This window comes from Alosa sapidissima, chromosome 13 (assembly GCF_018492685.1).
Source record: "Alosa sapidissima isolate fAloSap1 chromosome 13, fAloSap1.pri, whole genome shotgun sequence".
Lineage (NCBI taxonomy): Eukaryota > Metazoa > Chordata > Actinopteri > Clupeiformes > Clupeidae > Alosa > Alosa sapidissima.
In genome coordinates this window covers 32447630-32469526 of record NC_055969.1, presented here as the reverse complement: position 1 = coordinate 32469526, position 21897 = coordinate 32447630, and the positions used below count along the sequence as shown (strand labels likewise).

The 21897-nt window shown below is 45.9% G+C and overlaps 1 protein-coding gene across 1 annotated transcript in view; it reads right to left on the bottom strand.

Moving 5' to 3' along the window:
* Positions 1–21897, bottom strand: part of nnt (nicotinamide nucleotide transhydrogenase) — a 38587-nt gene that overhangs the window by 12670 nt on the left and 4020 nt on the right. Inside the window, exons 3-18 of the mRNA XM_042059404.1 lie at positions 21658–21887; positions 20385–20602; positions 19703–19790; positions 19198–19286; positions 17538–17728; positions 14579–14712; positions 13751–13942; positions 13182–13335; positions 11049–11210; positions 8162–8272; positions 6665–6810; positions 6206–6401; positions 5448–5681; positions 3497–3657; positions 1419–1598; positions 656–815 (exon numbers count right to left, since the gene is read on the bottom strand). Coding sequence (XP_041915338.1) covers positions 656–815; positions 1419–1598; positions 3497–3657; positions 5448–5681; positions 6206–6401; positions 6665–6810; positions 8162–8272; positions 11049–11210; positions 13182–13335; positions 13751–13942; positions 14579–14712; positions 17538–17728; positions 19198–19286; positions 19703–19790; positions 20385–20602; positions 21658–21887 — 2646 coding nt within the window. The remainder of the gene's footprint in view (positions 1–655; positions 816–1418; positions 1599–3496; positions 3658–5447; positions 5682–6205; positions 6402–6664; positions 6811–8161; positions 8273–11048; positions 11211–13181; positions 13336–13750; positions 13943–14578; positions 14713–17537; positions 17729–19197; positions 19287–19702; positions 19791–20384; positions 20603–21657; positions 21888–21897) is intronic.

Sequence of the window (21897 nt, the reverse complement as noted above, 5' to 3'; positions counted from 1 at the left end):
CCCGTCTCTGAAGAAGCCCTTCCAATAGCCTAAAAGCACGCAACTGGAGCGCACAAAAAGCAGTGAGAGCGCAAAAGGGAAGGAACTTTCCAGAAGTGATAAAGCTGACATTTCACGGCGAGGCCGAGGGGGCCTAACGAGGACATGACAGCGAGAGGGGTGGAGATGGGCGGACAAATGTTACACCGTTAGGAGTCAGACGAGGCTTCAATAAACCCCTTTTTCAGAAAACACGCGAGCGTCTCTTTCCAAGACCACCTCGGCCTGCGCGCCCACGGACTCACTTGGGGAGGCACCCGGAGAGGAGGGGGTGGGGGGTGTTTAGAAAATTGCTTATGATGTAATGAGGTTATGCAAGGTTAACCAAACAGCCATAACATGCTGAAACATTTGTACAAGCCTCTCACAGCCCTCTGCTAAGAGGGAGAGAACTCGCACGGCCACCCAGACTGTGTGTGTGATAGAACACCTGAACCCTGAAATTGTGTGAGTGAGTGTGTGTGCGCGTGTGTGGGGAAGTAAGTATGTGTCTGTGTGTGTGTGTGCGCATGAGTGTAAGTATGCGTGTGTGTGTGTGTGTGTGTGTGTGTGCGCATGAGTGGAAGTAAGTATGCGTCTCTCTGTGTGTGCACGTGTGTGTGTTCCTGGGGTTTACCCGGTACGATGATGATGCTCTGGGCATCCTTGATCATCTCCACGGTCTGCTCCACATTCACCTCCGTGTGCGTGCCCGTAATCTCCATGGGCTTGCCTGTGCCAGTGGAGGACGTGCCGTAGCCACCCAGGATGACGTTAGCCAGCGAACGGTTCATGGCCTAGTTCACCCCAACAAACAAGGAGACACAAAAGAGCACAAACAAACAAAGCTGAGGGAGGGGAGATTCCAGACCATTTTTCACTACTGTTGTGTAAAAAAAAAAAAAACCTGTTTGAAGCAGGAAAAAAAGGGGAAAAACAAAGTGCCCATCACTGGAAAAGAGAGCAACAAAACGGCAAATAACCTGGTACCCTCTCACGGGGTTGGTCACTGGCTGCATATAAAATTACAAGATGTAGCCAGTGGTGTGATTTATACTCAACAAACTTCAATGTACATTAACTCATTGTGATGGGTGTGCGTGTGCTTCACATTTTCCAGCCGTTCTTTACCACGCTTTCTATATCAGGACACAATGGTGGGAGAACCCAACAACACCCACATGGATAAAGTAATTACCACCATTATGCTAGCCTAATAAAACAAATACTGGTCAGAACATGATATGAATTAAATAGTGTGTGTGTGTGTGTGTGTGTATGTGTGTATATATATATATATATATATATATATATATATATATATATATATATATATATATATATATATATAACAGACATTGTGTGTTCCAAAGAGAGAATGTGTGAGTGTTCTTTCTTACCACACACATGATGTATGAGAGGATGGCTCCTGAGGACCCGATCAGCGCACCCACAATGGTCAGCAGGTTGTTGTTGAGCAGGAAGCCCTCAGCACACAGGGCCCAGCCCGAGTAGCTGTTCAGCACCGTGATCACCACCGGCATGTCCGCTCCACCGATGGCCGCCGTCAGAGTCACACCCTACGGAGGGAGCCCAACAGGACACGGTCACTGCCATGGAGATCAGGAAACGATCCAACGACAGGGCAGACGTGGACTGCACAATCGTTTTGATCTGGGTGGTGATCCACCAAGTTGAGAACATTCACCATAGGATCATTCAAGTGAAAAGATTCTATAGGTGCCAGTACATATCACCAAATACACTACAAATCTACAAATCTGCAAAATCTACAAATAAAAACACAAATGGGGTAAATTATTTACAGACATTTGGATTTTTTTTTACATTTTAAACCTTACCTTAGAGTTCGGCCTCTTTTAGTAATCTACTGAAACTCTATACACGTGAAACACCAGCCCATACATCACAGAAGCTGGGTGTATGGTCTATGCCTTAAAATGAATGTGATTGTGCTAGGATACACATCAGCATTGCATAGTTTTTTTTTAAACTGATCCAGTGGTAAATAGGAGAGACATCTGATCCATGAAGAGGGAGAAGGGTGTGTTTTACTTCCAACAGGCCTGCGCTGGGCATGAGGACTAGGTCAAAACACAAAGTATTCATTTCAGGCTTGTCTATGATATCATAGCAGTACACGTCTCCAGTATGCTCTGTCCCTTGAGGAAAGGGCTTAAACAGAGCCAGCTACCACACATTATGTAATGAAACACTCAATCAAACAAACACAGGGCAACACATGAACAATATCGAATCACCTGCACTCCCCCGCAAATAAGCAAGAAACCAGACTTCAGGTGACTGCCATTAGCAACCTTGGTAAACAGCCATGGGAGGGAGACTGGAGACATTATTTTTCTGAACTGCTGACAACCTGCTCCAATTCCTCAAAAGCTGAAATCTACTGCAGCTTGCAGAGGGAGCACCGCTCTCCTCTCTGGGCACATGGAGACAATTTAATTATCCTTGTTTACCTTTCTTCCATCATCATGGTTCATCACCACTTTGGTGAGATCCATATTATTATGAAAAAATAATGCTTTCAGCCAATGTTTCTGTGTGTGTGTGTGTGTGTGTGTGTGTGTGTGTGTGTGTGTGTGTGTTTTGAACTGGAACGTTCTAGAGCCTTCTGCCCATTACCCCTGCTGTGTGTACGAGGGAGGCCTGGCCAACCACTCCGCTGGGCAACAAGACGAGTCAGAACACACAGGCTCTATTAATGACCCGTGTGGGTCCAATTTCCTCCTCTTATTAGGGGACATTAGAGGCGCACACTCATGACTTCACCCCGAACACAACCACAGTGAACCCGAGGAACAAGACAAGAGTGCAGCAGCACCACCACCGCCCAGGAGGCCTTCCCAGCAACACGCAGAGCTCAGACTGCAGTCGGCTACCAGAACGGTGAGGCCAGCAGATGACTGCAGTGTTTCCCATACATTGACTTATTTGTGGCAGCCCACCACAATATCAACATTGACCACCACACAATGTTGTAAATCTGGTTAGCATCATAACCACACTGTGCTAATTGTTAAAAACTGTTGCATTCAAGTTAATTCTGCAAACCAACCACCACAAATGGAATTCAATTCTGTGGGAAACACTGGACTGGACTGAACCTAGAGCACCAAACAATGCGCCAACTACTGGCAGATACAGTAGAGAGCCGTAAGTGAAACAATCACAAAGCGACGTCTCCTTTCTGACAATAAACACTAAAAATGGCATAACGCTGTGTCTGCAAATCATACCACGCTGGCCTCTTATGAAATAACGGACTTAAACTAAATTGATTCCCACCTGGATGAGCCTACGTACAATGGAGCAGGATCAGAGGACTCCTCACTCATAATTCTCTGCTTCCTCAAAACAAGACTGGACTCTCAACTGTCCAATAAGCTTACTGTTTCCCCTTCCCAGACTCCCCAGATATCTGCGGCTGGGATCTCACCATGATGGCGGAGAGTGCGGACACGCTGCCCAGGCAGGTGATGCCGGTGGTGAAGCTGGGGTCCATCATGTAGGGGACCAAGCCCCCGACGCTGGCCGCCATGAGGGTGGCGTTGAGAGCGTGGCGCCCGGGGAGCATCAGCGGAGCAGAGTTCAGTAAACCTGCAGGGCACACAGACATGGAGATTGGGAGATGTAGGCAGATAAGGCAGTATCTCCATATCTAAAAAGCCACAAAAAACTACAATGACAAGAATTGGCCTGAGGGAGGAAATATTTAAGCTACACATGTGTACGATCATTTTCAGAATAATTTGAGCAAGCTGTTCTCCATAGGTGTACCTTAAACTGAATTCTAGCTGCATCCTGCCGGATGGCGAGTTATTATGGCACTGGAACTCAAATTCTCCTGTGCAAACAATTCCACAACTTGCGTTGAGACAACCTCACTCTCAGTCCAACCCACGGGCCCAAACCATTTGTAGTACAGATGTACGGTGATAATGTAAGCCTTATTTTTCCATTACCTTTGATATGTGCAATTGAGGAGCAAAAGAAGATAGTAAGAAAGAGAAGATAGTAAGAAGAGAAGAAGTAAAAATGGGGAGTAGGAGGCGATGGTGGGAGGCGATGGTGGGAGCTGTACAAATTGACCAGAGGAAGAGGGGGAAAATAGAAAGAAAAAGAAAAAAAAAAAGGAGGGGGGGGGGGGGGGGTTGTAATCTTTTATCAAACTGCAGCTTTCCAGGTTGCCGAGCGGGAGAGAGCAGTGGGAAAAAGCGCGGAGCAGATAATGTGTTCCAGCTTGCAGGAACAAGTGGAAAATGACTGGGGGGCGGAGAGACTAATTAGTGCTGAATCCTGAGAGGTTCCGCCTGGCCTAGTTCTAAACACAGGGCATGTGTGGCACTGGTGGGCCACGGAACACGACAGTGGTTCCACCATCAGTACAGAACCCAGGCAGCACCAGTAGAACACAAGAACAGGCACTGTTAGATCAGTTGGGATCCGTTCCCAAGCTGGGGAGGGTCAACAGGGATAAATATTTGCTTTACAGAAGTCAATGGCTTTGATCGTGAACAAAGTGTCGTAACTCTGAATCAAAAGTGAATTCCAAACAAAAATGTTTAAGTCTGCAGTCTTAAAATTAAACTGCATAAAACAATAGAGTACCCAAGTGCGACATTCTGTTACCATGATGGCAGTTTCACTGGATCTAAACAAACTTTCGAAGTGCATCGATAGCACTGCATGTACAGTAGTAAAACAGGCCTGCACTGGGCATGAGGACTAGGTCAAAACACAAAGTATTCATTTCAGGCTTGTCTATGATATCATAGCAGTACACGTCTCCAGTATGCTCGGTCCCTTGAGGAAAGGGCTTAAACAGAGCCAGCTACCACACATTATGTAATGAAAAGCAACATATTTCACATCTTATCAAAATCTGCCGGCTGTTCAGAACGACGGTTTTTGTCCGATTCGTCCATGAAATTAAAGATTTTAACTGTAGGCAAGTTCCATGCAGGTCTCTGTTACAAAACCCTTGCTCAAGTAAAACTCTGTGGTCACAAATTTGATTGTGTTATGAATACATGTTCTGTAGTATGTGATTCCTACAGTGTAGAAAACGTCACAGAAACTTAAAATGATGTAAATAGATTAAGAAAGCCACCACTATGTTCACCACTGTGGTTGGATTGATTTGTTTAGATCCAGTGAAATGGCTACCTTGGCAACGACACGTTAAGGTTTCGTTGCTCTATTATTTGACCCCATCACTAACGGAGTAGTGAAGGGGATGGCTTTTAATGAGAAAAATCAAGAACATCTGGTCGTTGCGAAATTCCTATACAACATCCCAACGTCTCCCACCTGTTTGGACCAGACTGTTTGGAGCAAGTGGCCAGTCGGTGAATATGTTTCATACAGCATCGTGGAGCTCTGCTCACCTTGGAGTTTGCCGTAGGCCACCAGGGAGCCACTGAAGGTCACTCCGCCAATGTAGGTGCCCAGGTAGGCCACGATCTTGGTGAGGTTGGCGGCCGGGTCGGTGGCGAAGTGCGGGTACTCCACCATGTACTCGGCCACGCAGGTGAGCACAGCGGCCAGGCCCACCAGACTGTGGAAGGCGGCCACCAGCTGCGGCAGGTCGGTGATCTGGATGCGCTTGGCGATGGTCAATCCTGGGAGGCAACGACGGGGGGGGGGGGGGGGGGGGGGGCAGGGTATTGGTCAGAGAGAATCGAGAAGTGGGTCACAAGGGAGAGACTACTAATTGCAGTTTTGTAAGTGGTGCATATGTGTGTGTTTGTGTGTATGGGTGGAGGGGAAGAGCGGACTGAGATGTTGAACCTTAAGGGGTTTCTTGGAGCATCTGGAAGTGCGCAGCATTTTGCTCTAAAGTGCAGTGACTGGTCCGAATGGTTTCAACTACTCTCCAGCCTGTTTCCAGGAATAATTAGCCATGTAGATTAGAGCCGACTGGCTGCAGCAGGCCTCTGCCATGCCGCTGCACTGTGACTCACCGAGCTGGTGACCATTAGCACTGGGTTGAAGTCAGTTCACTTAAATCATTTGCTTTGCTTGGGGAGAACGAGCACACACGCTCAACCACATACAGATCCAACCCCTCCCCCCCACACACACACACACGGAGAGATGCCACAGAGAGTTGTAGTTCTCTTGTAAATACATGACACAGACTCACCAGCTGTGCCACCCACTGCCATGGCTGCGCTCATCTGGGCCAGTAGCTCAGGGGAGGGCTTGAGGGCACCCAGGGTGGCAGCGATGCCCCCCGCTACACCGATCATGCCCAGAGCGTTGCCCAGGCGGGCTGTGGACTGGTTGGAGAGACCACCCAGGGCTCCGACGCAGCACAGGCCAGAGCCCAGGTACATCATCTAGGAGTGGGAAACACACACACACAAAATGGTCATATGGCCACTCAAGAGCACTAAATGTAATGGCAGACAGTGAATAGGCTTTTCATGTCCAGACTCAAGGCAGCCCCTTATTTAACGAACATAAATGAAGTAATACATATTATTCTATAGTATATAGAATAATATTATAGTGGTAGTATATTAACAGGTTAAAATGATGAGCTAAATTATTTCTCTGTACAGTGCCCAAGTTATAGTTTACAGAAGGATCAAAAGGTCACCTGTTCAATGTTGTAGCCCGTCTGGAGAGCAGCTCCGTAGCCGCCCACAAACACTCCCGCGGGCAGCAGCCATAGGTAGTTGTACTCTGGGGGGTCTGTGGGCCTCTTGAACATGTCCAACATCTTCTTAGTCACCAGGAAACCACCTGCAGAGCACGCAAACCAGTTTAAAAACAAGCACTCTTAAAGCATGATCGAGATGAGGCATTCTCCCTGTATTTGAAAAGGCAACTGGTCTATTTTTCCTTTTACCTCACAAAAGTAGGGCTTGACGAGAAAATTGAATTGCAATGTTTTATATTACAACATTCAAACACACACATACAACAGGAAATTCAAAAACCATTAAGTATGACAAAGTTTAAATCAGCATCATAGAATGCACTGCACCATTTAACAACAGTTCTATGAAAAATGTTCCATGTTCCCACCATAAATTTAATGTTAGAGCTTTGAATAAGCAGCAGTACCTGCTCTCCTGTTTATAAAAAAACTATAATCTATAAATTCTTGGTCTTTTATTGGACCTAAATGGGAGAGGGCAATTGGAATTTTCCTAGTATGCGCTAATCACAGAAAACTGTCTGGAAAAGGCAATACAGGAAAGGGAAGACCAAGAAAACTGTCTAAACGTCTCCACTCTCAATGTTTTACGACTTGTTGGTTTGACGCCACTGCAAAACACTGGGAGGAACAGACTTTAAAAACATGCTTTAAAAATTGAAATTAAACACCTGGGGTAGAATATCTACATGGAGATTTTATGTCCTCTGGAAGCAACACAAACTTAAAAGGATCTCGGAGAGTAATAAGTGGCTAGTGCAGAGTGGGACACAAAACAATAAGGGAAATAGGGGTCTGGAAATGCCCAGTAATATGGCTTTAAATTACCCACACGCCCTTTGACCGAGGACTGGGGTCCCAAGACGGCGCCGTCACCGAAATCCAACCGAGACTTTTGGACTGATTAAAGGCTGCTTGGATTTGACATGGCATTTTGGACACATGCCTGTTCCAAACTATTTTTCTCTCCTCACTTTTTTCCACCCGCCTTGTCATTTAATGACAATTTTGCACATCGTTTTTCAGGAAATGTGCGCTACCTGATTTACAGTCTGGCTCTGGCTCTGTCGCCTAGACAGAACACTCGGAGGGATTTGATGTCTACTAGCTCAGGTGTGAGTGAGGGTCACCTCTTCCCATCTAAACTTAACCTGGAGGGACTACAGAGAGACAGAAAGGTGAGAGGGAGAGAGAGAGGGAGAGAGAGAGGGGGGGGAGACTTCTCACGAAACAGGGGGTGGTGGGGGCATCCAGGGAGCAGACTTCTCACCTGCCACCTCTCCCCGATCCAGGGCTAAGTCTCATTACTGACACTCACCGCGGGCGCCCTTCATGTCACAGCCCTCTTTCCATTGTGCCGGCCACCCGGGCCACAAAACGAGCCGCATGGGGAGGGGGGGTAGGGGGACCTGTTGGTTTGTTCCAGGCACTTACCAGCAATGTTGACAGACGAGATGAAAGCAGCCAGCACAGCCAGCGTCTCAGCCGTGTTGGTGGGGGTGTAACTGCCTCCCATGAGGGACAGCCCCCCCACAGCAGTCAGCCCTGGAGGGGAAAACACACACACACACGAAAATGATGGTTACGTACTCATATTAACACTAATGGTTATGAATGAGGTCCCACAAACCCGTTGTAAACATTCCTGCTTTTCAAAACCATCATGTAAGATGACATAACATCCAAACATGCATATGCTTTGCATGAAATTATATATTTAACATGAACAGCCTGTAGAACATTCTTTTGTGTGCTTCTAACTACTCAGGGTATAATTTACAGGGGTGAAATTAGACAAGGGTAGAAACAAACCTAAAAAAAACAATAACAAAACTCTGAGAATGTCCTACAAAAGGTAAAAAAACCCAGGACAATAAACGGAATCAACTGAACAGTAAACTGAATGAGAACAACTTAATGACTTCCAACGCAATGCCACTGAATTAAAGTAAACCTGTAGGGTTGCCAAAGCGAGTCAATGATGTGTGTAACTGCTGCAGAGCATTTTAACCCCCCCCCCCCCCCCTCTGGAATTTCAGCGCAGCAATTGATCGCAGACAAGAAGCAAGAGAAACTCTCGCTCACGCTACCTCCAGCGCTACAGGAAATGCAGCAGACTAACTGTAAAACTACGCACGCACATTTGACTGACACACACATGTGCTTGCTTGACACACACGCACGCACACACACCTCATCACGAACACGCACAATCCACACTTATGCCAATGGGAGGATGCTAAACCTCTTTCCACTGTTCATGAAAGCTTGGGATTTGTGACAAATATGACAAGTGAAAAATCAAGGTGAGTGTCTGAAGGGTAACCACACAGTTTTTTAAATCCCTGCAATGGTTACCAGTGAAATTTAGAGTAGATTACAAAATTCTTTTTTTTAAAGAAAGTAAAGTCTTTGAAGCTTTAAATGGGCAAGCTCCCCAATACCCAAGTGAGCTTGTACACTTTCACTGCCCTCCCAGAACTCTGAGGTCCTCAGATAAACTACTGCTCTCAGTACCTCAGAGTCGTCTAAAAAATAAAGGTGACCGTGCTTTTTCAGTAGCTGGGCCCAAGTTGTGGAATAACCTGCCTTTTCACATTAGTTCCACACCAACTATTGGTGGTTTAAAGCCAAGTTAAAAGAACATATGCCATCAATGGCTTTTAAATGAAGTGTGGAATGTAATTACCGTATGTAGGCTATATATATATATATATATACACACACATACACATACACACATACATACATATACACACACACATATACATACACACACATATTTTTTTTTGTTTTATTTTCCTGTTGTGCTTTTTTGTGTATTTATTCATTTTGTCTTCTGTTATCCATTTATTTTTAAGCACTTTGGTCAACCACAGGTTGTTTTAAATTGTACTATATAAATAAACTTGACTATGACTATGACAAATCAACCGAGTTAAAAAGTTCAAGTCGTGCGAAGCAAAAGCCCCGACTGAGTCATGGAAGAACAGGATCCTTGTATCTGAAGTGAATCCAAGGTGAATCCAAGGTGAAAGGGGACATGTCCTACCAGACATCAATGCCGCTGACTAAAAACCTTCCCTCTTCTCCACTACAACTAGGAGAATCACAAAGAAGTCATCCATTCAACAACTCAGACACACTCTTGACCTCTCCCTCCCAGCAGTTTTTATGTGGCATGACCGGTGGGTCGTGATTTCACCCGTTTCAGGTAGATTAAAGGGACTCAGCCCATCACCATCACCCAGGACGAAACGCAACATCAAAAGAAACTCGACGCTTTTGTAAGGCTGTCATTTATTTTTTTCCCCCCGTTCGCCATCGCTTGCCGACTTTCTCTCCTTCTCTTCAGAGTAAGAAATTCCTAATAAGTGGCCTAACGTCTCATTCACGTTGATTTGTGCTTTATTACGCTTGGCTTGCGGGCCCAGAGAATTCCAGCGCCCACAGTGTTTCCAACGCTGTGTGCGAAAAAAATTACAAAGCAAAAGAAAAAAAAAAAAGCATTGGAAGAGTCAGGTATTGGAGAAAAAAAAGGACAGAAAGAAGGATGAACGAATGACTAGGAGCAGGGAAGTCAGGAAGTGCGCAGGAGGTCCTTTGAGCTAATTGTCGTTGCTAGTGGATGCCCCTTGTAGTCTCACTCGAAACGTTTACAATTCAGCCAACATGAACAGGCCTTTAATGTGGACCACCGCAGACTTGTTAAAAGACGATTAAACCTTTCCTGGACCCGCATCGCGCTGGGGGAGGAAAAGGGGGCGCGAGCTAGAAGCAGAAGGAAGCGAGGACCTCACCCCTCCAACCACCTACCCCAACCCCGTCCTTCTCCTTGGGCTGTGGGAGACATCCTCAACCACATGAGGGGGAGCCGCCTGGAAGCCACACCACACAAACCAAACTAATGAAGACGGCAGGTTCCTGCACCAGGGGTGGCCGACCAGAGAGGATTAAACTCAACACAGCAGGAGTGTGTGTGTGTGTGTGTGTGTGTGTGTGTGGTAATGAGGTTCTCCTTGATTTAACACATTACTTGCTATTTATAGTTCCATTAATGCCAAGCCATCACCAACGGGATTTGGGAGGTTTCCCTTATTTAAGCTGGCACCCTAGATTGGAGGAGAAAAATAAAACCAAATAAGCAAAGGCGCCGCCCTCAAATCCATAAACAGCTCAACTTGGAGAACGGATTTTCTTGACTACGGAAAACCCTCTTCCGTTACAGGAGACGACCATGATCCAGCTGTGGACAGGAGGAAGCGCACAAGAGTTTTGTTTGTGCGCTGTAGTGAGCTGGGTCACGTGTGGCGATGCTTACCAGAGATGGCGTTTGTGACCGACATGAGAGGGGAGTGCAGAGCTGGGGTGACGCCCCAAACCGTGTGGTATCCCACAATTCCTGCCAGGCCGAAGGTGGTCACGATCTGTGTGAAGGCAGCATTGGGGGCGCAGAGGCCAAGGCCAAGTAGAGTTCCCAGTCCTGAAAAACACACACGTACAAACAAACAAATTAAAACAAAGTGTTTCCCAGTGCAATTTGTTTAAATTGTTTACCCATCAGTCAAACAGGGGGATGAACAGACATTTGACCTATAAAGGTGCATTCTAAACATGTAACAAACTCCCTGTTTGGAAAACTTTACGTGAACCACAAACAGAAGCTGATGTGGATAACATTTTTTTTAAAAAAGGCCCAGATAATTACTGATGAAGTCGTCAGTTCCCTCTCCCACTCCCTCTGCCGTCGCCACCACTGCTGATTAAAAGCCATCAGTCTTCAGGCGCGGCCATCTTTGAACTTGGCTCCAACTCTCGCCTGCGTGCTACAAAGGCCACCCATAAAAGCAGCCGGAGGTGAGGGGTCAACGTGGAGGTGCGAAACAGACGGTAGCCCAGGTGAGAACCGCAGAGGCCCGACTTGTGAGAGGCCCACCCCACTAAACCCTCCCTCCCTCCCTCCCTCCGGCGGCAACCTCAACCGCCACAAAGTGAAGGCCAGAGAGAGAGAGAGAGAGCGGGCTTCGTGGCGTGTGGGGGGGGGGGGGGGGCGGGGACCCTCCTCAGCCCATTACAGGCAGAGCCAGCTGGGGGGGTTGGGGTTAAAACATCCCACGCCCCCCCACCACCACCACCCTCTCTTTTATTATTTCCAGTTTCCTGGCATTCCGAGCAGGAGGAGAGGAGGCCGTGGGGGTGGGAATGGGGGCGAGGGGGGGAGGGGGTGGGGACTAGGCGGCGCGCCAATTAGGTGACCAATTCTGATTTTCAAAGGGCTTCGGCACTGGTCATACAGATAGGCGTCTGATGAGGTGGTTGGTGGGGTTGGGGGGGGTGAAGGAGGGACGCCGTTCGGTCGGTACCTTCTCAGACAGATATGCCCAAAAAACAAAAACAAAAAGCATGAAAGGGCAGGAAGATGAATTTGCATGTTTGTTTATCCCAGGGTGTTTATTTATGTGCGTGGTGCATTTGCGGCTTGTCTGGATGAGTGAAGTGTGCGCTTTGATCTAAGGCCAGAGCTGCCTCTAACACACACACACACACACACACACACTCCTGCGATGTCTGTAACCAATAGAATTCATTTGTGCGTATTTTTCTCTACAAGGCTTTTAAGTTTAATAGAGACTGGAGCACTCGGAGGAGGCAGGAAAATAAAAACACATGATTGCAGAGTGAGAAAGCAGGGGAGATGGCTGGAGCAGGGACCTGGAGAGCGACATTTCATTCCTCGCATAAAAGAAAACATTAATGGCAGACGTTAAAGCCAGTGACTGGCCTATTAACCCAGGTCAGAGCCCCGGGACCACCCCAAAAAAGGCCATGACAAACCCAACAGCACTGTTTCTGCCTAATGACAGACAAATGTTTCTCTGCTTCATCAGTGCCAACGCAACCCCCCCTTGGCTTAAGGAAAAACTTACAAGGCGAGGCAATGGTAATGTAAGCACAAGCCCTGGCCACTGGCACTTTTGAGGTGAACATGTCCTGTATGCAATGTGTTGTAAAAGGCCCCACATGGGATTTGTGTTCACACATATCCCGGGTTTAGGGTTTTCATGAGCGATGTTTGATTGGTTTAGACTGGTGCCTCTTAAATCTAGACCGTAAGAGCAAGGCTTTCATCAAAAAACTGTGGTAGTCAAGAATGAAATTAAGCTGGTAGACCCCCCCCATCCCCCATCAGCACCAATCAGCTTACTATAGGATTGGAGGAGTAGATGCTATAATTTTAAGATTGGAAAAAAAAAAAAAAAACAAGGTAAACTGGCAAAGATCCTGCAAGGCCTTCTGAGCAAAAACTCAAACTGGAGCTTTCAATTCCATCCGAAGAACGCAATCACAAAAATAAGAGGGTCACCTTAAAAGGGGTAAGAATGGGGTTAAGACCAATCAAATGAGAAGAGAAGAGGAAGACAGGGTACAAAAGGGCAGGAGGGCGGCTCTTCACCTCCAGAGTAGGCGCCAACGGTGGTGAGTTTGGCTGTGAAGGGGGAGACTGTGGCAGCCTTCTCGGCCTCCAGCTCCTGGATGGACTTGGGCTTGGGTGGGGCCGCCACGGGCACGTTGTTGGGCTGAGGTGCTGGGAAAAGCACTTTTCCATCCTGCACATGCATGGGGAGAGAGGAGAGGAGACCAGATGTCGACCACAGGCTCAAAAGAATGCAACACCCACGGCCATGGTCCAGCATGCAGGCTACCCATCCAGATGAGTGTAAGGGGGGGGGGGGGGGGGGGTTGGGGGGATGGTGGCTGAGGAGGGATGCCACCACAGCATTTCACATGGATTTAGCCATTAACCCGTAATACAGGAATACAACCGTAATACCAGCTTTAAACCATAATACAGACTCAAAAACATAATACAAAAACAACAGGAACAAGGTACAATAACAATTTTCGTTGATCTGACCAACTTGACATTCTTGAACAAAAAGGAATTTGGTAAATCAATCTTTCTAATCCTGAAAGGATGGGATTTCTAGAGCAGGAGACTGTGCCATAATATCAAGCACTAACCTGCATGACGATGGAACCACGGATGACGTGGTCCATTGTTCCGTAGTCAAACTGCTCCTTGACATCCAAGTAGAAGTTGTCTTTGTCGGGACTGATGGCTCGGAGGAGTTTGGTGATGTTATTGGAGTACAGGGTGCTGGACTGGGTGGGCAGGCGGCTGGGAAGATCTGTGTAGCCTACATGGACCACACCCTAATGGGGATAGAAAGGACTCATTGATGAGCATGGAGTCTGCCTGGTAAACTTCCTGTTTGTGGCTTTGCCACGCAACTACATCATATCCTGGTTCATTTAATCTGGTGTGCTACAAGTGAAAGAACTTTTTGAGAAATGTTGAGAACTTTTTCAGTTACATAAAAAAAAAGAAGCAATCTTTGTTTACTATAGCAATATAAAATCCTGGTGAAATGTATGTGGTGTTACTTCTTTCTCACCACCTGAATGCTTTCAGATGCTTTCTGCTTTCTGCGCCGAGTTACAAATTCTGAATCTGCCTTGATAATTATTCTACCTTGTCTTTTATTACTTTTTTACTACTTTTGCTTTTGTTTTTGCTTATTAATTATTCTTTATTTTTAAATGATTTTACCTTGTGTTTCATGTTTTCTTTTTATTATGATCTTTACCTTTTAACTATTCATTGACTATATTGCCCTTCTATTGCTTTTATTTGTTATTATTGTTTGGTTTTGTTTATGTAAAGCACATTGAATGACCTCTGTGTATGAAATGCGCTATATAAATAAACTTGACTTGACTTGAATGAACCAACATGCTATTCAGGAGAGAGAGGAGAGTCCTCCCCTCAGCCAGGGGGCAGCCACTCACTTTGTGGACGGTCAGCTCTCCGGGGACGGTGGTCTCGAAGTTGCCCCCGGCCTCGGCAGCCAGGTCCACCACCACAGAGCCGTCCTTCATGCTCTCCACCATGTCCTTTGTGATCAGGATGGGTGCCTTGCGACCTGGGGACACAGCGTCATGGCAACGCAAGGGTCAAATGTCAAAAAGCCTTTTGTGGACATCTACTGGGATTAGTACATACACACAAAACAATTATACAATGATACTCTCTGGTTGAAGTTAGAAATAAAAAAAAAGGTTCCTTTTCCATTTAAATCCCTTCATCATTGCACATAAAATTGCTACTACTATACATAATAATACTTATAACATGCACATTCAGGAAAATACTAACGCAATAAATGTCATAAGTTCACACAGAGTACCATAGTTTCCTTTTCTACTTATTCTTCTTCACAGTTCATCTCAAATAAAGCAATCATCTGCAATCTGGTGCGCACGTTTGTTTGACAACATCAGACGAACATCAGTAAGAACACAGACAAGGTCACAGACACAGTCAAGGTCAGAGGAACCGGTTTTAACAAGAAACAGTAGTGCCGAAACAAGCTGGGGTGAGTGGGAACCAGTGTGTGTCCTGGACCTCTCTCCATCTGCTACAAACCAGACTCGTTCAGCTGCCGACCTCATAGACACACACACACACACACACACACACACACACACCCGTGACCTCGCTCTTCACAAGCTGGCAGGTAAACAATTCCCTGATGGAAACGGCTGACAAGTCCCAGGGCTAAGTACGCGTCAGCTGCACTCAAACAGGTGGCCAGGTTTCCAGTGCTGCGCTGGATGAGGGCTTATCCATCAGATCGCAACATAACGAATACAAATTTACTTAAAATAAAAATCTCTTAAGTGTAAACAAATACCGCACTGGGGGCCAGAAAGTGTACAATTTCAATTTGTCTTTGGGCTGCTGACTGGATCCACATTAGTAGTGTGGTTAACATCAATCTAATTTGAAAATAAACTGGCAGAAAAGGGAGTGAAGCTCGCCAAGCAAAGATGAACTTCATGAACTTACTGTTAGATTTTGTCATTTTTCCTAACTGAACCAATGGTGCATGGCCTTAACAAGATCTTACCAAGTTCCAAGGAGCGGAGTAACATTAATTTAATGATCACGAGCATGTATGTTGTGTATACGTTGTGTATGCATGCTAAACTAAGATATGTACTCTACTGGCGCTGCTGGGGTAAGCAGGTCAATAGTAGGGAGAGGTTGTGCCAAAACCCATCTGAAATTATGGGGGATAAACAGCATCTGCTAGATGCCTGACTGCAAAAGGCATTAAGAGGCGTGTATACTTTACACATCTGAAGTTTAATGTGAAGCCCTATGCTGTTTTTCTAGAGCTCCTGCCACAGATAAGGAGATGTAATCATTCCTCCATCCTCTCCATTGACTCCGCTCATCTACAATGAGCACTGTTCAACAAATGTGACTTGTTGCACAATTTCCCTTCATTTCCCAAGTTTCTCTCTCCGTCTCACTCAACCAGAGCACCACAGGGCATCCATCTTATCTGTCTGAGGCTGGTAATGATACAGCTAATATCAGGAGACCACATCAGGGGCCTTAACTGCAGCAGCCATCAGATCCTGTTTTAATACAAAGCAGCTCAGCACTAACAGGAGTTTTACTAAGGGCCCTGGGACAAGATGTACAGAGGGAGAGAGAGGGGGAGAGAGAGAGAGAGAGAGAGAAAGAAAACAGGAGATGTGAACTTGAGTGGTTGGAGGAAGGCACTCTGGAGATCCTTTGGTGCCTCAAACTGCTCGAGCAGTGGATGGCAATGTGGAGAGAAGACAAAAAAAGGCCCAATACAGATGGTCCCTGTTAGCAATGTGGCATTGCTAAGAAACGTCAAAACAGACTAGTGGAAATAAGACAAAAGGGAACACGGCCAGTGCTCCCCATACGCTGGCCCGCCACAATATCAACACTGACCTTCCCCATACAGTGATGTTCTATGCACTCACCATTTAAGGCAAAGGAATTCATATGGAGATGGCAGATATGGACAAGCATCAGAAGCATTCTGGGGGGTATAGGATAGGGGCATCTTCTACACAAAAACTCTACATACACTAATGTGTTCGAGACAAAACTCTTCAATTAAGTTATGTGCAAGCATGTAAGAAGCTGTATCCCTAAGCCAACATTAGAATACTGTTGGGTTGTCAAGGTTGACACGCTATAACGTTACAGCTGCTTGTCAATATCGACAACTCATGCAGGGCAAGTATAACTAGGCAAATATTTTACTGACTCCAACACAGAACACTGCTCAATCCCGATGTAAATGAAAAGTCTCTTCCAAGATTCAAAAGGGCTTGTCCAAAGGAAATGTATTAGTTAAACAGAAACTTAAACAGACGTGGAGAAACTGAACAGTCCAACCAGTAGACTATAATAAGCTATCCAATTAGGCTACTTTGTTTCCAGTATCACCAGACTTCAACCAATGCTGCTGACACATGCACATGCTATGGGAGAGCAGTTAGTGCTGAATGCTGAGGCAACAGCGAAGATGAACAGCAAACATGGAGATATACAATTAGGGCAGAAAACAGGTCTCATTTCAATCAAGGCATCAGCAAGCATAGAGGCATAGGCACACAGCACACTACAAAGCGTTTAGAGGCATAGGCACACAGCACACTACACAGCGTTTAGGCATAGGCACACAGCACACTACACAGCGTTTAGAGGCATAGGCACACATCACACTACACAGCGTTTAGAGGCATAGAGGCAGGCACACAGCATGTAAAAGGCCAAATGTAACAGTAGCAGCAATATCTGCATGTGGGCTGTGCATGAATAGATAGAAATAAGGTATTTTTCCTTAGTCTTTTTTCTTCTGATGGTAATAACATTTCCGTTGTGATATGAAACTATATATACATATATACATACCAGGAATGAGGGCAGTGCTGATGATTATGTCCACATCCAACGCCTGTTTGGCAAACAACTTCATCTCGGCCTCGATGAACTCCTTGGACATCTCCTTGGCGTAGCCGCCCTGGCCCTCGCCGGACTCCTTGACGTCCGTCACCTCTAGGGGCTCTGCTCCCAGCGACTTGAACTGCTCCAGGGCAGCCGCTCTGGAAAACCACAACGACTTGTTTTTTTTACCCCGAGAGGTTTTATGCATCTCAAGGATAAGTGGTCAAAATAACTCAGAAATGTCCAAATTGGAGGACCAAATAGCCTATTGTGCTTACTGGTACACTCAGTGCTTTTAGTTCATCACCCGTTTTGAAACTCACATATGATCAATAAACAGCTGGCAAAGGAGAAATGGAAACCTATTTGCCCTGCTGCCCTACTGGGCTAGTTCTGAGCAAGAGGGGGCAATCACCTCAGCGGACAGAGCAGGAAATACCACGCGCAAGGGGGCAGCAGGTCAAATAAGCAATGCCAGGCATCATACAAGGTCAACTACTAGGAGTCATGCATAGTATTTGTAGTATTTGACAAAACTTGGCTTGGCAGTAAATAAAGGCTCCTGAGGGCATTCAACATATTTTGTTTGCTGAGCCAAACCGGTCACATAAAAGAAAGAGCAGAGAGGCATTTAAAAAGTAAAAAGAACAGTAGAATCCAGTTGGCTAATATTACCAGTGTAAATCTGAAAGTTGGCTTTACTAATTGAAAAGGAAAAGGCAAACTGAAGACATGCGGACATGCTGAAATCTGCCTTGTAATAGCCAGTGCAATGCTGCCACCTATTGGCCAAAGCTAGATATTGGACCCGATAATCTCCTGGACCCCTGAGAGACAAAAGGATCAACAAGTCCATCCATCAGTCTGGCCCAGTAATCCCCACGCTCCTCATTCACATTAAAGGAGGATTATCTCATTAGCCAAAATACTGAGTGGCAAATTAGGCCAAATAAGGATCCCCACTTCTCCCCACAAAAAAAATAAATAAAAATAAAAAAAATCGCTAATCTGAAGTTACGCAAGCAATAAGGAGAGCCCAGGGGCCGCGTGGGACCGAGAGCGCCACCGCGTCTGGTCTTAATTACGCCTCGCTCTTGTTGCGCTGAATAAAAATGAGCTTTTCTTCTCTGATCCTCCACCGCCACCCCTCTGGAGCATCGACTTTAAGGACACGAGTCTGACAGCGTGTTGAGGGACATGGTGACCCTTGTGATGTGGTGGGGGATCTCGGGAATGTTTTATCAGCGTTCCCTGGTCGCAGAGAAACCGCTAGGAAATTGAGCGTGTTCCAGCTGAGGCGGTGGCAAGACATTTCTATCCAAATTGAAGAAAGCCGGGAGAAGTGAAAGTGACAGTCAGTGCCATTTGGGATCTCACCAAAACATTTAGTCCCACATACTTTTGTGTCTAGAGAAGTCAAACAGTGCAGTACTGTTTCACTGTAATCAAATATGAATGGAGTCGAGCAGTCATGTCAGGTCATCTCCATACTTCCTCAACTTCATCTGCCCCCTTTCCTAATCTCAAACTTCCGCAACTGTGAGTGGCTGTGGGTTTAATTTGTTGTTTTGGGTCCACTCATTCGCAATGACACAAACATCCCATTTCACCACAGATTCTTCTTTACCTGGTGTCAAAGCCTCGGACGATGGCGCCCATAGCCCTGGCAGTGCCAGCGGCTGCCAATCCTGCCACGCCTCCGCCAATAATCAGCACCTGTCGAGTACAACATCCACCAAGATCAACACACACGGAACAGTAGCAGGGCTGTTACTGATTAGATGAAACACAGTAGATCAGGGTGTGCTGCAGGAAGAGTGAGCATAAGATGTGTATGGACACTACCCAGAGTGCAATGCTGTTAGGCCCAACTTTATTAGACAGGAGAAGGAGGACTGGGGTCTTGATTCAGTTCTGCAACTGAAACATGCTGAACATCTGAAGGCTTTAAATTGAATGATTTCAGACCTATTGAGCAGCAGTCCGCTTTGTTAGCTCTCAATCTCAATAGATGATTTAAAAAGGGCATATGTCATCTGCTTGAAACAGGCCACATCACAGGGTTAACACATTGTATACTAGACAGACAGTACTCAAGGCCTGGTGTGTCCAGACCACACACAGCGTTGTACCTTCGCTGGTGGAACCTTCCCAGCAGCAGTGATCTGGCCAGTGAAGAAGCGTCCAAAGTTGTTTGCTGCCAGTACCACAGATTTGTATCTGCCAAAACAAAGACGCATAAACTCATAAATCAACACTGTCTGTGGATGGGGCAGTACTGATGCAAACCAACACTGGCTAGAAATATCAGGCCTGTTTACACACCACACACACACACAAGCAGTAGCAGACAAGTAATTTCCCTTCAGGTCTTTATGTTAAAAAGCGGGGTGCTTAAAATAATAAAAATGTAAAATGCCTTGAGCCTTCATAGAGATTTTTGTGGCCCGATTCACTTAAGATGGTGGCTAAAGATGGAGTCCGGGCCAAACTTGCTGAGTCACAGAGCTGAATGTATACAGATGTTTCTGGTTTGGGGGGGCCACCTTTCCCTGCACAACAGACTTTAAGCATTCCCTCACCTACAACATCCAAAGGACAGCTTATAGCTGACTCCAGTTTCTCTCCAGTTTAAGAAATGCTGTTTCACACAGCACTTAAAGCATAAACTGTATGGAAAGTCTAGCCCATCAAATAACACTTTTTTTTTTTTTTATCTCACCATTCAATGTAATTGAAAAAAAAGTGTGATTAGTAGTGCTTAAGATTAGCCACAGTTTTGCTATTTAGCAATTGGCAAAGACAAATCCTCACCCAGCAATGTTTGCCATTGAGCTGAGGGCATCAAAACCTTGGGCTATGGTGACACGGGGCACCTGGTCCATGGCCAGAACGGTGGCCTTCTTCTGGGACAGCAGGTCCATGAGCTCCGGGTTCTGGGCCGGGTAGATAAAACTGACCAGCGTAGCTCCGTCCTTCATCAGGTCAATCTCGTGGGCATCTAGCGCCGGATTCAGCATGGGGGCACGAACCTATAGGGCGCAGGGAAGGAGACGTGGAGCAAGAGAGGAAAAGGGGGGAAAGAGAAAGAGCAAGAGAAAGAGAAAGAGCAAGAGCAAGAGCAAGAGCAAGAGCAAGAGCAAGAGCAAGAGCAAGAGCAAGAGAAAGAGCAAGAGAAAGAGCAAGAGAAAGAGAAAGAGAAAGAGCAAGAGAAAGAGCAAGAGAAAGAGCAAGAGAAAGAGCAAGAGAAAGAGCAAGAGAAAGAGAAAGAGCAAGAGAAAGAGAAAGAGCAAGAGCAAGAGAAAGAGCAAGAGAAAGAGAAAGAGCAAGAGAAAGAGCAAGAGAAAGAGAAAGAGAAAGAGAAAGAGCAAGAGAAAGAGCAAGAGAAAGAGCAAGAGAAAGAGCAAGAGAAAGAGCAAGAGAAAGAGAAAGAGCAAGAGAAAGAGAAAGAGCAAGAGAAAGAGAGATGTTTAACAGCCATTTACTGAACCAGTATAAAGTGATGCCTTACAGCTTTAATATTGTAGGCATTTGTACATTTGTCAGGGCCCTTTTTTAAACTACAGAGATTGCATTGGTCTTCACATCATTATGCATATAGATTATGCAACGTAATGACCCTGCAGTCGTCTGGCCTTGTACTGCTTACAGTGTCTCATGTGCGGATATTGCGGATAGTACATTCCTATGAACATGTGAATGTTATAACTATAACTGTTACACATACCTTGAAACTGACATTTTAATTTTATGAATGTTGTTCATACATTCATAAAATCCATCCATACCTATTCTGCTCTTATAATATTACTGCTAATACACTGCACATATGTATAATTAACTTATATTACTGTAAACCATTCCACCTTCTTAAATGTACACCATTGTCTATACTGCACTATATACGGTTTATGCACCACCTGCTTATACTGTGTATATCACATTGCACTTTTCTGCTTTTTTGCACTTCTGGTTAGACGCAAAGTGCATTTCGTTGTCTCTGTACTTGTACTCTGCACAATGACAATGAAGTTGAATCTAATCTAATCTAATCTCTCCTCGCACTCGCACCATGTGTCAAACCCACCTTCAGCAGCATGTCGGAGGCAAAGACCTCCTTGGCATCCTTGATGGTGGCACCAGCCTGGGTGTACATGTCGTCCGGAAACTTGGCGGAGTCTCCGGCACCCGATTCCACCACCACGTTGAAGCCCTGCTTGACCAGGGCCTGCACGCCAGCGGGAGAGATGGCGACTCGCCGTTCATTCTGGAAGACCTCCTTGGGCACGCCAACGGTCACTTGTTTGTAAGGAATACCTGTGAAAAA